General features: G+C 41.9%; 1 protein-coding gene across 1 annotated transcript in view; it reads left to right on the top strand.

Moving 5' to 3' along the window:
* Nucleotides 1–12,893, top strand: part of LOC117531894 (dystrobrevin beta-like) — a 111,628-nt gene that overhangs the window by 74,431 nt on the left and 24,304 nt on the right. The window contains 5 exon segments of the mRNA XM_034195085.1: nucleotides 4,423–4,513; nucleotides 7,712–7,800; nucleotides 7,882–7,995; nucleotides 12,000–12,096; nucleotides 12,428–12,448. Of these exon segments, the coding sequence (XP_034050976.1) occupies nucleotides 4,423–4,513; nucleotides 7,712–7,800; nucleotides 7,882–7,995; nucleotides 12,000–12,096; nucleotides 12,428–12,448 (412 nt within the window).

The following is a 12,893-nucleotide window of genomic DNA, read 5'->3' as shown; positions in this document are numbered from 1 at the left end:
ATATCACAAACCAATAGATTAATGTATATTTCGTGCTGCTGAATCACGACATGCCATGAGACTGGGTTGAAGACCCCAGCGCTGCAGATGACTCTCTGTATCAGTGTAGGAACATTTTCAATACAACATTTAAACTTTGAAGTCCGTTTCCTGTCCAATTCTTTTTGAGATCACTCACCACATACAACCCCAGTTCCAATGAAGTTGGGACATTGTGTGAAATGTAAATTAAAACAGAATACAATCATTTGCAAATCCTCTTCAACCTATATTCAATTGAATACACCACAAAGACAAGATATTTAATGTTCAAACGGATCAATTTTATTGTTTTTGTGCAAATATTTGCTCATTTTGAAATGGATGCCTGCAACACGTTTCACAAAAGTTGGAAGAGGGGCAACAATGCTCAAAGAACACCTGTTTGGAACATTCCACAGGTGAACAGGTTAATTGGAAACAGGTGAGTGTCATGATTGGGTATAAAAGGAGCATCCCCAAAAGGCTAAGCTATTCACAAGCAAAGATGAGGCGAGGATCACAAGTTTGTGAACAACTGTGTGAAAAAAATAGTCCAACAGTTTCTCAACATTCAGTTACAAGGAATTTAGGGATTCCAACATCTACAGTCTATAATATAATCAGAAGATTCAGAGAATCTGGAGAACTTTCTACACGTAAGCTGCAAGGCCGAACACCAACATTGAATGCCCGTGATCTTCAATCCCTCAGGCGGCACTGCATTAAAAACCGACATCAATGTGTGAAGGATCTTACCGCGTGGGCTCAGGAACACTTCAGAAAACCATTGTCAGTTAACACAGTTCGTCGCTACATCTACAAGTGCAAGTTAAAACTCTACCATGCAAAGTGAAAGCCATACATCAACAACATCCAGAAACGCCGCTGTCTTCTCTGGGCCCGAGCTTATTTGAAATGGACAGACGCAAAGTGGAAAAGCGTGCTGTGGTCTGATGAGTCCACATTTCAAATTGTTTTTGGAAATCATGGATGTCATGTCCTCCAGACAAAAGAGGAAAAAGACCATCCAGATTGTTACCAGTGCAAAGTTCAAAAGCCAGCATCTGTGATGGCATGAGGGTGTGTTAGTGCCCATGGCATGGTCAACTTACACATCTGTGATGGCACCATCAATGCTGAAAGGTACATCCAGGTTTTGGAGGAGCACATGCTGCTATCCAAGCAACGTCTTTTTCAGGGACGTCCCTGCTTATTTCAGCAAGACAATGCCAAGCCACATTCTGCACGTGTTACAACAGCGTGGCTTCATAGTAAAAGAGTGCAGGTACTAGACTGGCCTGCCTGCAGTCCAGACCTGTTGCGCATTGAAAATGTGTGGCACATTATGAAGCGCAAAATATGACAACGGAGACCCCGGAGTGTTGAACAACTGAAGTCGTACATCAAGCAAGAATGGGAAGGAATTCCACCTACAAAGCTTCAACAATTAGTGTCCTCAGTTCCCAAACGCTTATTGAGTGTTGTTAGAAGGAAAGGTGACGTAACACAGTGGTAAAAATACCACTGTCCCAGCTTTTTTGAAATGCGTTGCAGGCATCCATTTCAAAATGAGCAAATATTTGTACAAAAACAATAAAGTTTATCAGTTTGAACATTCAATATGTTGTCTTTGTGGTGTATTCAACTGAATATAGGTTGAAGAGGATTTGCAAATTATTGTATTCTGTTTTTATTTACATTTTACACAACGTCCCAACTTCACTGGAATTGGTTTGTAAAAGAACCCCACCACTGGCAGCTGGTTAGTGTGATGTTGTCTTGTAATATATTATAATGCAAATTATAATGTGTTGCTTTAATTTCAAAGCACCGCCACATCTGGGAGTCAAAGATGCCACTGCTCAATAATGCAATGTTTTTTTTTCTGAGTCTTCAAGTGAATTTTTTCAGACAAAATGCACTCTTGATTTGTATCTGTACTGAAGGACATGTGTGGTTTGAGTAACAATGTTCCACCAGCTTCAATCACAGTCTGCTGTCTAAGTCTGTCTGCTCTGCTGACACGGCATCTGCTCCCTCCCTCCTCGCTCCCTGGCTCAGAATCGCTCACCACTTGCTGGTCTTCCAAGGGCAAACCGACGCCACGCAGTTTATTAGCTGTTAGTCATGCAGAACCGCAGCAGCAGGAGATGTGCTGTTTTCAGCTTGATGAGTTTTCAGAGTTAATGAAGAACTAATCATTTTACTCAGTTAGTGTGTAGGCCCATAGTGACCATTTCTGGCAGGATATCCAAAACAGAGAATTGAATGACATGTCCGTAACATGATTACACTAAACACATAACGAAAAAAATGTGCACCCAGTCTGTTCTGTGTAAGCCTGATCCTGTCAGATTTCAGAAGCTAAGCAGAAGGGGTCCTGGTTCGTGCCCTGGAGTACCCCATAGCAAATCTGGTCAATGAGCTAACACCAATGTATTATAGTCTGAAAGTATTTATACTCAGTGTAACAGCATAAGCATCCATGTCCATATAATTCTTATTATTATTATTATTCATTAATTCATTCATTCATTTTGTTTTCTGCTGGTTATCTGGGTCTGGGTCAAGGTGGCAGCAGAACAAGCAGCTCATCACAGTCTTTCCTATCCTCAGCCAAGTCCTGTAACTCTTTTCGTGCGATTCTGAGGTGTTCCCACACCAGCTGGGAAATATAATCCCTCCAAGAGGTCCTTCCAGTAGGACATGCCTAGATTTCCCTAGGGAGACGACCAAGGGGGATCCTAACCAGATGCCCGAACCACTTCAATTGGCGAAGAAGCAGTGGCTCCACTCCAAGTCACTCCCAGATAGTCAAACTCTTCAAACTCTAACACTACACATTCTCACTTTCAACTAGTCACACTGCAAAAACTGATATATAAGGAAGTAAAAAAAGACTTGTTTAAAGAAAATTTGACTTAATGTCTGTCTAAATAGAAAAATAATCTTGTCAAGCATTTTTCACATAAGAAAAAAAGTCTTTTTTTGGGAAAATGTATCTCACTTTTTCTTTTTTCCACCTAATATCAAGCTGTATTTAACCAGTAACAAGGAAAGGCAATGGATTTCAAATCATCCAAGCAAAGGAACAAGATTATTTTCCTTATTTTAAGACAGAGGCTAATCTTAAAATATGAATTCTACTTTTAAGGCACATTTTGATTATTCTGTGCCTAGGCATTTTGCTAGTTTTGAGAATTCTAACCAAGTACATTTTTCTTACCCCATTGTCAGATTTTTTTGCTTAATACAAGACAATTTTGCTAGATTTCAGATTATTTGGCTTATTTTGAGAGGGACAGTTTTTGCAGTGCACATTTTGACATTTGGTCAGTGGCAATTTGTATTACACAGTGACACAGGAAAAATGTGTGTGTGTGTGTGTGTGTGTGTGTGTTTTACAGCAACGTCATTTCTCTCTGATAATACGCAGATCTATCTACTTGACTTCTGTATCTTCAGGGAATGTTTATCTATGTTTGGGTTATGATCATGGTTAAGGTTAGTGTTTCCCTGTCACATATTGACAGTCGATCAAAACAATCCCTTTGCTTCAAAATGTGCTGAGTTAGAAGTGAGAATGTGTTGGCTAACAACAAGGTTACAGGTTAGAAGGCATGCAATGATAAAGGCACAATACTCATCAGCAACATTTAGAATCCATCCAATCTGCTCCCACAGATGAGCTTTTCTGTTTTATTTGTGAGTTTTTGGGTTATTGGTTGTAAAGTTCAGTATAGGTGGAGACAGCCAAAACAAGTTTCCTCTTCCAATGTCTTGCCAGAAGGCTTGCTCATAAACTCAGAAAGGGAGGGGTGAAGGGTAGGGTTTCACCGAAAGCTCTGTCATGCACCTTTGAACATTTTAACAGATCTTGTGCGCATTTAATGCTCAAATAGATCTCGACTACAAATTTGTGAGCTTTTATTATAACACCACAACACCAGTCACTGTTGTCTAAAAATACTTTTTGTTGTGGAGCTCATGAAGCAGACAAAATCCAGTAATACAAGATTTGAATTTAAGTGTCAATCTAATGACAGGTTTATAGTGTGTATTAGGTCTGTGTTATGAAGGCTGCATTGATTTGATGGCAGGTTTGCTTTATTGTTGGTAATCATCACAGTCCTGTTGCAGGCTGAGAGACTGGAACTGTTTCATCTCTCCTTCACTCCTCATTTTAGACTTGGTTTTCATCTATTTCCATTTATTGCAGATTTAGCAACATTAAAGTCAAGTGTAAGGTCACCTCATTCCAATTTTTTTTATGTAAAATGTTTTATGGACTCCTATTCAGTTCAAACTTGTACTTATGTAACAGTTTTTACATTTAATTCAGTGTCAAATGTGGTTGCGCCACATTTTTTGATGTGTGTCTCTGCCTTTGACCCTGGGCAGTGTCTTGGAGAGTCCCAGTCGGCTAGATGAAGAACATCGCCTCATCGCTCGCTACGCTGCTCGCCTAGCAGCCGAGGCAGGAAACTCCACAGTAAGAGGCGGCTTACAGAACACCCCACAATGGACCTCAGTCATCCTAGATTTCACATTTGTGTCTTTGACAGATGACTGTGAGACATTTTTTCATAGCTAAAGAACTTACTGTTGCTATCTGTGGTAGCTCATGACAGCATCTGTCAGGTCAGGTCAGGTCCAGGATCATGTGAAGATGCCAGGTGTTGCCACATCCACCACACCATGGAGCTCAGAGATGGTAACCACCTAGGCAGACACCCAATCCACCCTCTCAAATGTAGTCATTTCTTTGTCACACCAAAGTGAAATGTAGGTCTTCTCTTCCCCACAATACTGAGTCTACTGAGTCAAATATGTACTGGATCATACCCAGAAAAACACGACACATGTCAAAGCTAACATTTCCTCACAATGCAAGTGCTATTTCTCACCTCAGTCATCAAGTAACCGTTTACTGTGACCTAGCACCAAAGACATCCACTTGTTGACTTTGGTCACTGGTTAGCATTCAAGTCTCACAACTCAATCAATCAATCAATCAATCAACATTTATTTATAAAGCGCTTTACAGCACCGGCTGGTGTCCAAAGTGCTTAACATTAAAAACACAAATTTACAAAAATAAAACACATATAAAATAAAATTTTAAAACAACACATAAAAATAACAGAACATGTCACCTCCCCACTAAGTGTTAAAAGCCAGTTTAAATAAATAAGTCTTTAACTTAGATTTAAAAAGTGCTAGGTCAGGAATAGTACATAACTCAAGAGGTAGCTCATTCCACAGTCTCGGGCCAGCTACCGCGAAAGCATGATCACCCCATCGTTTATATCTTGACCTTGGAACATCTAAGTAAAGCTGGCCAGACGCCCTTAATGTCCTACTGTAGGTGCGCAAAGTTAAAATTTCAGACAAGTAGGGAGGTGCAAGGCCGTAAATAGCTTTAAAAACAAACATTAAAATTTTAAAATCAATTCTAAAATGAACTGGAAGCCAGTGGAGTGAGTACAGGACAGGCGTAATATGCTCACGTCTAAAAGTGTTTGTCAAAAGACGAGCAGCAGCATTCTGCACCAACTGGAGACGTGCAAGAGACGACTGATTAATTCCCGAATAAAGTGCATTACAATAATCAAGTCTGGAGCTGATGAAAGCATGAATGGCCGTCTCAAGATCACGTCTACTGAGAAAGTGCTTTATTTTAGCCAAAAGGCGAAGTTGGAAAAAACTAGCTTTGACAACAGAATTTATCTGTTGATTGAACCTCAAACAGCTGTCAAATATCACTCCCAAATTCTTGACAGCTGGTTTTACATAGTTAGCCAAAGCACCAAAATTCGGTGTTACCACATTTGGTATGCCAGAGCGCTCAAACACCATGATCTCAGTTTTACCATCATTCAGGTAAAGGAAGTTTTGGGACAGCCACTGCTTTACATCACGAATACAATTAAATAATGATGACAAAGCATCACTCCCATTAGTCCTCACAGGCAGATAGATTTGCAGATCATCTGCATAACAATGAAAGGACAGGTTGTGCTGGGTTATAATTGACCCCAATGGCAGAATGTACAAAGAAAATAGAATCGGCCCAAGGACAGATCCCTGTGGCACTCCACAGCACAGAGGAGCAGTTGATGAGGAAAGGTCCCCAATCATGACAGAAAAGCTCCTTTCAGCCAAATATGATCTAAACCACTTAAGTGCAGTACCATGAATGCCAATAAAATGTTCCAACCGGGAAACAAGTACTGTGTGATCCACAGTATCAAAGGCTGCTGTGAGGTCCAACAGAACCAGCACAGCAGGATTCCCTGCATCCACAGACAGAGTAATATCATTATGAACTTTTAAAAGTGCTGACTCAGTGCTGTGACACAGCACTGAGTCAGCACTTTTGTGAGCACTTTTTGTACTCACAACTGTACAGTAATACAGGAAGCATCAGTCTTTATCCACTTTGGAAAACACCTCTGTCCAGTGATCTTGTGGCCAAAACTCTTCCCAGAATCTGAGAATGTTCCGTGTGATCCAGGATCCAGGACAATGGAAAACCCATACACTCACTCTTCAGTCAACTGATTCTGCAAAGATTACGGTATTGTTTGTGAAATCAAGTTCAGAAACTTTCTTTCCAAACAAAAGCAGTTAAGTCATTGGTTTCCACAACACTACCCAACACCTAGTCAGTGTGGAACAGTGTGGAAGCCAGAACACAAGCATTTCATATAACATTTTTTAAAAACCCACTGTATTTCACAACCGTCCGGGATGAAAATCAGCACCTCCAAATCTGAGGCCATGGTTCTCGACCGGAAAAAGATGCTTTGCCCTCTTCAGGTCGGTGGAGTGTCCTTGCCTCAAGTGGAGGAGTTTAAGTATCTCGGGGTCTTGTTCACGAGTGAGGGACGGATGGAGCGTGAGATCGATAGACGGATCGGTGCAGCATCTGCAGTGATGCGGTCGCTGTATTGGACCATCGTGGTGAAGAGAGAGCTGAGTAGGGGGGCAAAGCTTTCGATTTACCGATCGATCTACGTTCCGATCCTCACCTATGGTCATGAGATTTGACTGAAAGAATGAGATCGCGAGTACAAGCGGCCGAGATGAGTTTCCTCCGCAGGGTGGTGGGCGCTCCCTTAGAGATAGGGTGAGGAGCTCGGTCACTCGGGAGGAACTCGGAGTCAAGCCGCTGCTCCTCCACATCTAAAGGAGTCAGTTGAGGTGGCTCGGGCATCTTTTCCAGATGCCCCCTGGACGCCTCGCTGGAGAGGTGTTCCGGGCACGTCCCATTGGGAGGAGGCCCCGGGGAAGACCCAGGACACGCTGGAGGGACTACATCTCTCAGCTGGCTTGGGAACGCCTTGGGGTTCCCCCGGAGGAGCTGGGGGATGTGGGTGTGGATCGGGAGGTCTGGGTGGCTTTGCTTGAGCTGCTGCCCCCGCGACCTGACTCTGGATAAAGCGGAAGAAAATGGATGGATGGATGGATGTATTTCACATCCTACTATTTACCTTTAGTCTATGAAAGTTTTCTTCGCACTTTACAGTTTCTTTCATCAAGGGATGAAGCAAAGCTTTAGCTGTCTGAATTGACCTTCTGTTTATGCCAGATATGATTACTGCTCACTTTGGACAGAAGGTGAGAGTTGTTGTTTGACTTTTGTTTGGCCGATGTCATTAATTATACTGTGATCATTGTTTTTCAGCCACAGTGTCCGCCATCAGATCTGAGTTTCACCTTTGACGCAAATAAGCAACAGAGACAGCTGATCGCAGAACTGGAGAACAAAAACAGGTGCGATCTTGTCATTTAAACATCAGTTACAGATTGGATTTTTCACTTGTTAGTCATTGACTGGCAGGTTTGCTGATTCAGGGAGATCCTTCAGGAGATCCAGAGGTTGCGATTGGAGCATGAGCAGGCCTCTCAGCCAACCCCAGAAAAAGCCCAGCAGAACCCCACACTTCTGACTGAACTCCGGCTCCTCAGGTAACAAACCAACAGTCACACTACACCACAAACCAAGCATTTAACTCAAAATTAGTGGCACCATCAAGGGTAGTGTACAGGGTCATCTGTTGCCACCCCAACATGTGTTTAACCCTTTGAAAGTGAAGCAATCCCAGGTGTGTTGTTACTGTGATTTTTGCATTCTATGGTGTGTTTACACATAGGCAAGACACATTACAAATGTCATATTTGCATCATTCTTGGCATATTCCTGACATTCTTAAAGTGACTTAACGCATCTGAATAGGTTTCTTAATAGTACGTGTTGGTGCGTGATGTTCATGATTTTCATGGAGCATGTTTTTATCTGTCAAAAAATCTTCCACGAATGTCACGCACCACCCTCATTTCGCCTCATGTCGTGGAGGTCACAACTGAGTGTGTTGATCGGTCTTGATTAGCGATGATCCTTAATAGAGCGTCACAGCATCTCTGACGTGCGCACAATTAAACCCTGCTGCACCGCATTCAGTTTCATTGCTGCAGTGTGCTGAAGAAGGACAGTGACACCAAGTCGGCTAAAAGTTTCCTTCCAATGCTCATCAGCGCGCTCCTGCAGGTGTTCCACCTACTACATGTGCCTGATGTTTGGGAAAATGAGCGAGACGAGAGCCGCATGGAGCCACACATCCGGCTCTCTCCATCTCCTCCTCCTTCTTTCTCCACCACTCCATGGCACAGAGCCCAACTCAGCATGCAGTCACAAAGTTCTTCTGCTGTGGATTTTGAGAAGCAAACTAGAGCGATCTGAACTGTTCAGCAACTAATGGCTGGATGAATATGGGAGTGTGTGTGTGTGTGTGTGGAAGCAATTCATCTCATTCACAACATGACAGAACTTAACAATGCACTGGTACGCACGGAACATTATTCTTGACTGTGCGTAATGGTTCCTGATAATTCTCCAGCAACACGTGCCATTAATCATAAGGCGTGGTAACAGGTTGCAGCAGTTCCCGAGGACACATGACACCTCTGCCTCAAATCATCACATTCGTGATCAGTGGCCAAGAATGTATACTTAGTGGCATTCGTGACTTGCCGTCGTTATGTGTAAACGCAACATTACAGTGTGTCACCCTAACATGTTGACACCCTTTGACCACCACAGGATAATCCAACAACAGGAAGAATGAAGCATGTAAAAGAAATTGTCTGCTTTATATTTCTGTCAATTGAAGCAAATCGTCAAGTCTCAATAACTTTCAGTAACTGAGGAGTTACAAAGGCTTTTCTACCTTGCAGAGAAGGTATCTCAGTAAAATAGAAGTTGGACTGCCAAAATATTGCCCAAGGTACATTTCCTCATCACATTACCTACAGTCTCTATGTATGTCTACAAGACACAAGGGAGTAACCCGCAATGAATGGCATTCCAGCTAGGTGGACTTGTAGACTCCCATCTGTTTCATGCTACAGTTTTGGGTTTTCCATTCGGCTGCTCCAGTTTTTTGTGTCCGGGGTTGCCACAGCAGATACAACCAGATCCGCATTGATATTTGGCACAGGTTTTACACCGGATGCCCTTCCTGACGCAACTCCAGTGTTACCTGGAGAAACACACACAGCCGCTGGTGTTCCAAAGAGGTCTCCCATCCAAGTACTAACCAGATCCCACACGGCTTAGCTTCTGAGAGCTGACGGGATCAGGCTTACACAGAGCAGATCGGCTGCTTGTTTCATGCTACAGTATTTGGGAATAAGCACCTGCACTGTTGGAATCAGGACTTACTACTTAAGTCAGGAGGAGTGCTTTATAAGTTATCTTCAGTTATTGCCCTGGATGGGGCATGGACTGGGGTTTGGGAAGGGTTTTTGAAACCAGCTTATTAGGTATCTTTGTTGGCAAGGAAAGGTTTACTGATCTTGACTTCACGAATAGTCTTAGCAGAATCAAAAAAATATCTTGATTACAGCACTGGAGAAGCTGAGCAAGGGGTCAAAGTGTCTGAGTTTTGCAATTGTCCTGAATCAAGAGTAAAATTGAGGTGTTCAATGGCTTCCTGGGCTTGTCCATCAGACGTGTATCTGTGTGTGGCAAATATGTTGAAATTGTAGAAGCATTCACTTTTCCTGGCAGGGACATTTGTATCTCTGAGTCCTCAGCCTCTAAGATTGGGGGACACCTGGGAAGAGCTAGTGGACTCAAGAGATCACTGAACAGAAGTGTTTGACTGGTTTGACACAAAGCAATTCATGGAGAACTCAATCATCTTACTTAGACATCAAGTACCGAAGAAATCTTTTTGTCACTGTAGGTCACTGGTTTGCATCCTTTTAATGAGAGGTTACTTTGGGAAACCCATGTTGGAGATATCACGTGCATTGTGCCCTAGCATCAAATATGACATTATGGACATGTTGCATGTTTCTCTGTGCATGATCCAGAATGTAGGTACCTTAGTGGTGAGGACCCCAATGCATCTAAACATTGATATTCATTAACATTCTATTCGTCATTTTTAGCAGGAACTATAACATATTAATGATGCTGTTGCTCAGTTTTCCTGTGCATTCCACAATTATGACATGTATTTGAAATATTATAAATTTAATATGGATAGGTTAATGAAACCAAAACAATTTTACTGCACAAAAAAGGACTCTATTTTCAAAGTCAGCATGTCTGATTGTGATTCAGATATACAAGGATTTTACCAAGTAGCATTTGACTATAGACTACCGGTAACAAGGTGTGCATTTGTTTTTTCATCCTGGCTATAAGGATGCAAGGGCACAAGGAACTTTATTGTCATCCCACTACAACTTCTTTACTCCTAGTTTTTGGGCTTCACTGTATCACTCATAGATACTTTGAAGCAGCTGCATCATGGGATCAAACTCACTGATATGTAACGAGAGGACATCTGCTTTTATGACGGAGCAAAAACCAACAGTCATAGTTTTGACATGCAGCAAACATTGTGAACACCAGAGGGAGACGATAAGGCCGACACAGTTACGCATTTAATATTCTGTTGGGACCATGGTTTTGTGACAACAGCGATGATGATGATGATGATGATGATGAAATCATTTTTTACCTGTGACATTGTTGCATGTAAATTATCTTTTAGAAATTCCTGAGCAGTATTTTGTCGCTATTTTAGACATTTCGATGATAAATTTATGTAGATATTTGACTTGATTGGATGCACTGCATGGAGAGTGGTACTTCATTTTATCATGCACAGTGTTTCTCAGTATGGATCACAGAGACTACAAATCAAAGGGCGTGTAACATAAAGTGATAGTGAGTAAAAACATTGTGTGAAGTGATCGCTATCAATTAAGCTCTTTAAAGTGTCCTCAAGGATCCCGAACCTGCACATTTTGTATCTCAACCTGCTCTATCAACACCTGATTGGCTCAGTCAGGTGTCTGTTAGTTCTTGATTGGCTGAACACACCTGAATGAACTAATCAGCTATCAGCAGAAGAGGAAGCAGTGCAAAATGTGCAGGTTAGTGGTCCAAAGGGACCTGGATTGGAAACCACGTCTTTATATAACTGTTTGTTTGAATTTTATCAAAAATAATCTTCAGAAAGCTTATTCTGATTTTGATCAATATTGACAGGTACATTGAGCTTATGGATGGGAAGAAGTGGTTTGATTTTGTTAAGGATAGGTTTGTGATCAAGGTCAGAGGTCAAGGTCAAACTTCCCAAACTAATACAAGGGAAATGGTTCAAACTTTCTACAATGAAACACAAGTCAAAGTAAATGAAAGGATCGCCTTTTTTTTTTGGCATTTTCTGTGCCATTGCAACTTTTCCTGATTTGGAGTTGTAGATCATTTTGAGGACCCAAATATTGGGAACTCTATGTATAAGCAGTATCAAAACCAGTATCATTCCACATAGTTTGTTCACATGAAAAGCTATATCTGGAAGTGATTCATCTCCCTCACACATGTATCTTCATGAAACACAAATATGTAAAGGTCACAAAATACCTGAGATGATGTATTCCTTCTGTGACAGACACAGGAAGGATGAGCTGGAGCGACGCATGTCGGCTTTGCAGGAGAGCAGACGAGAGCTGATGGTGCAGCTGGAGGGGCTCATGAGGCTGTTAAAGGTATGGCGATCGCTGCCGCTTTCGGGGAGAAACAGCACTCTGAATCAGCAGCAGCTGCAGCATTGTGTGCATTAGCGCTCAAAATCAAGCAGGCCATGAATTTTTCTTGAGGCCTTTTTATGCATATATCTGTCATTCAGAGCTTGGAGGTGTGGTTGATGCAATGAGATGTGCACAGTTTTTGTTGTCTATAAACAAAAATGTTGAAGTGAAGTTATGATAAAATGTCATCGTGCATGCAAAAAGACATTTTTATCTGATTTCAATGCTTTCATTGTGTTGCTGTCGCTGTTGTTGTTCTCTTTCACTGCTTACCTTTGCTGGCTGATAGGATGAGGAGCAGAAACAGGCAGTAAGTTACCCTTAAGTCACTGATGCACTTTTGGTCTAAAGCCTTACCAGCTGTTTTTTCCAGGGGTGGGTAGTACCACGTTACAAGTGACACACCTACGTTAAGAAGTCAATTTTTAGAGGAACAAGCACTTTATTTTTACATTTCTTTTTCAAAATTGCTTTTCTCCTCTGACTTGAGTCATTTTATCCGAGGGCATCAAATATGGCCAACAGGTATGCGAAGACTTTACGTCCATCTGTCTGCTCAGCATAAATCCAGTCCTATTACCGCCAGAGTCTTCAAATTCATAGGGAACATTCTTGGGACATGGACCTTGCACAAGTTCAAAGTTGGCTAATGACCTATTTTAAGAGGTATTTTCAGAGGTTAAAAAGTCACATTCTATTTCATTCTGTACTGTTTTTTGTTTTGAGTGGCGGAGGTGACTGCTAATCGGTGACAC

This window comes from Thalassophryne amazonica, chromosome 19 (assembly GCF_902500255.1).
Source record: "Thalassophryne amazonica chromosome 19, fThaAma1.1, whole genome shotgun sequence".
Taxonomy (NCBI): Eukaryota; Metazoa; Chordata; class Actinopteri; order Batrachoidiformes; family Batrachoididae; genus Thalassophryne; species Thalassophryne amazonica.
This window is presented reverse-complemented; position numbering and strand designations above follow the sequence as displayed.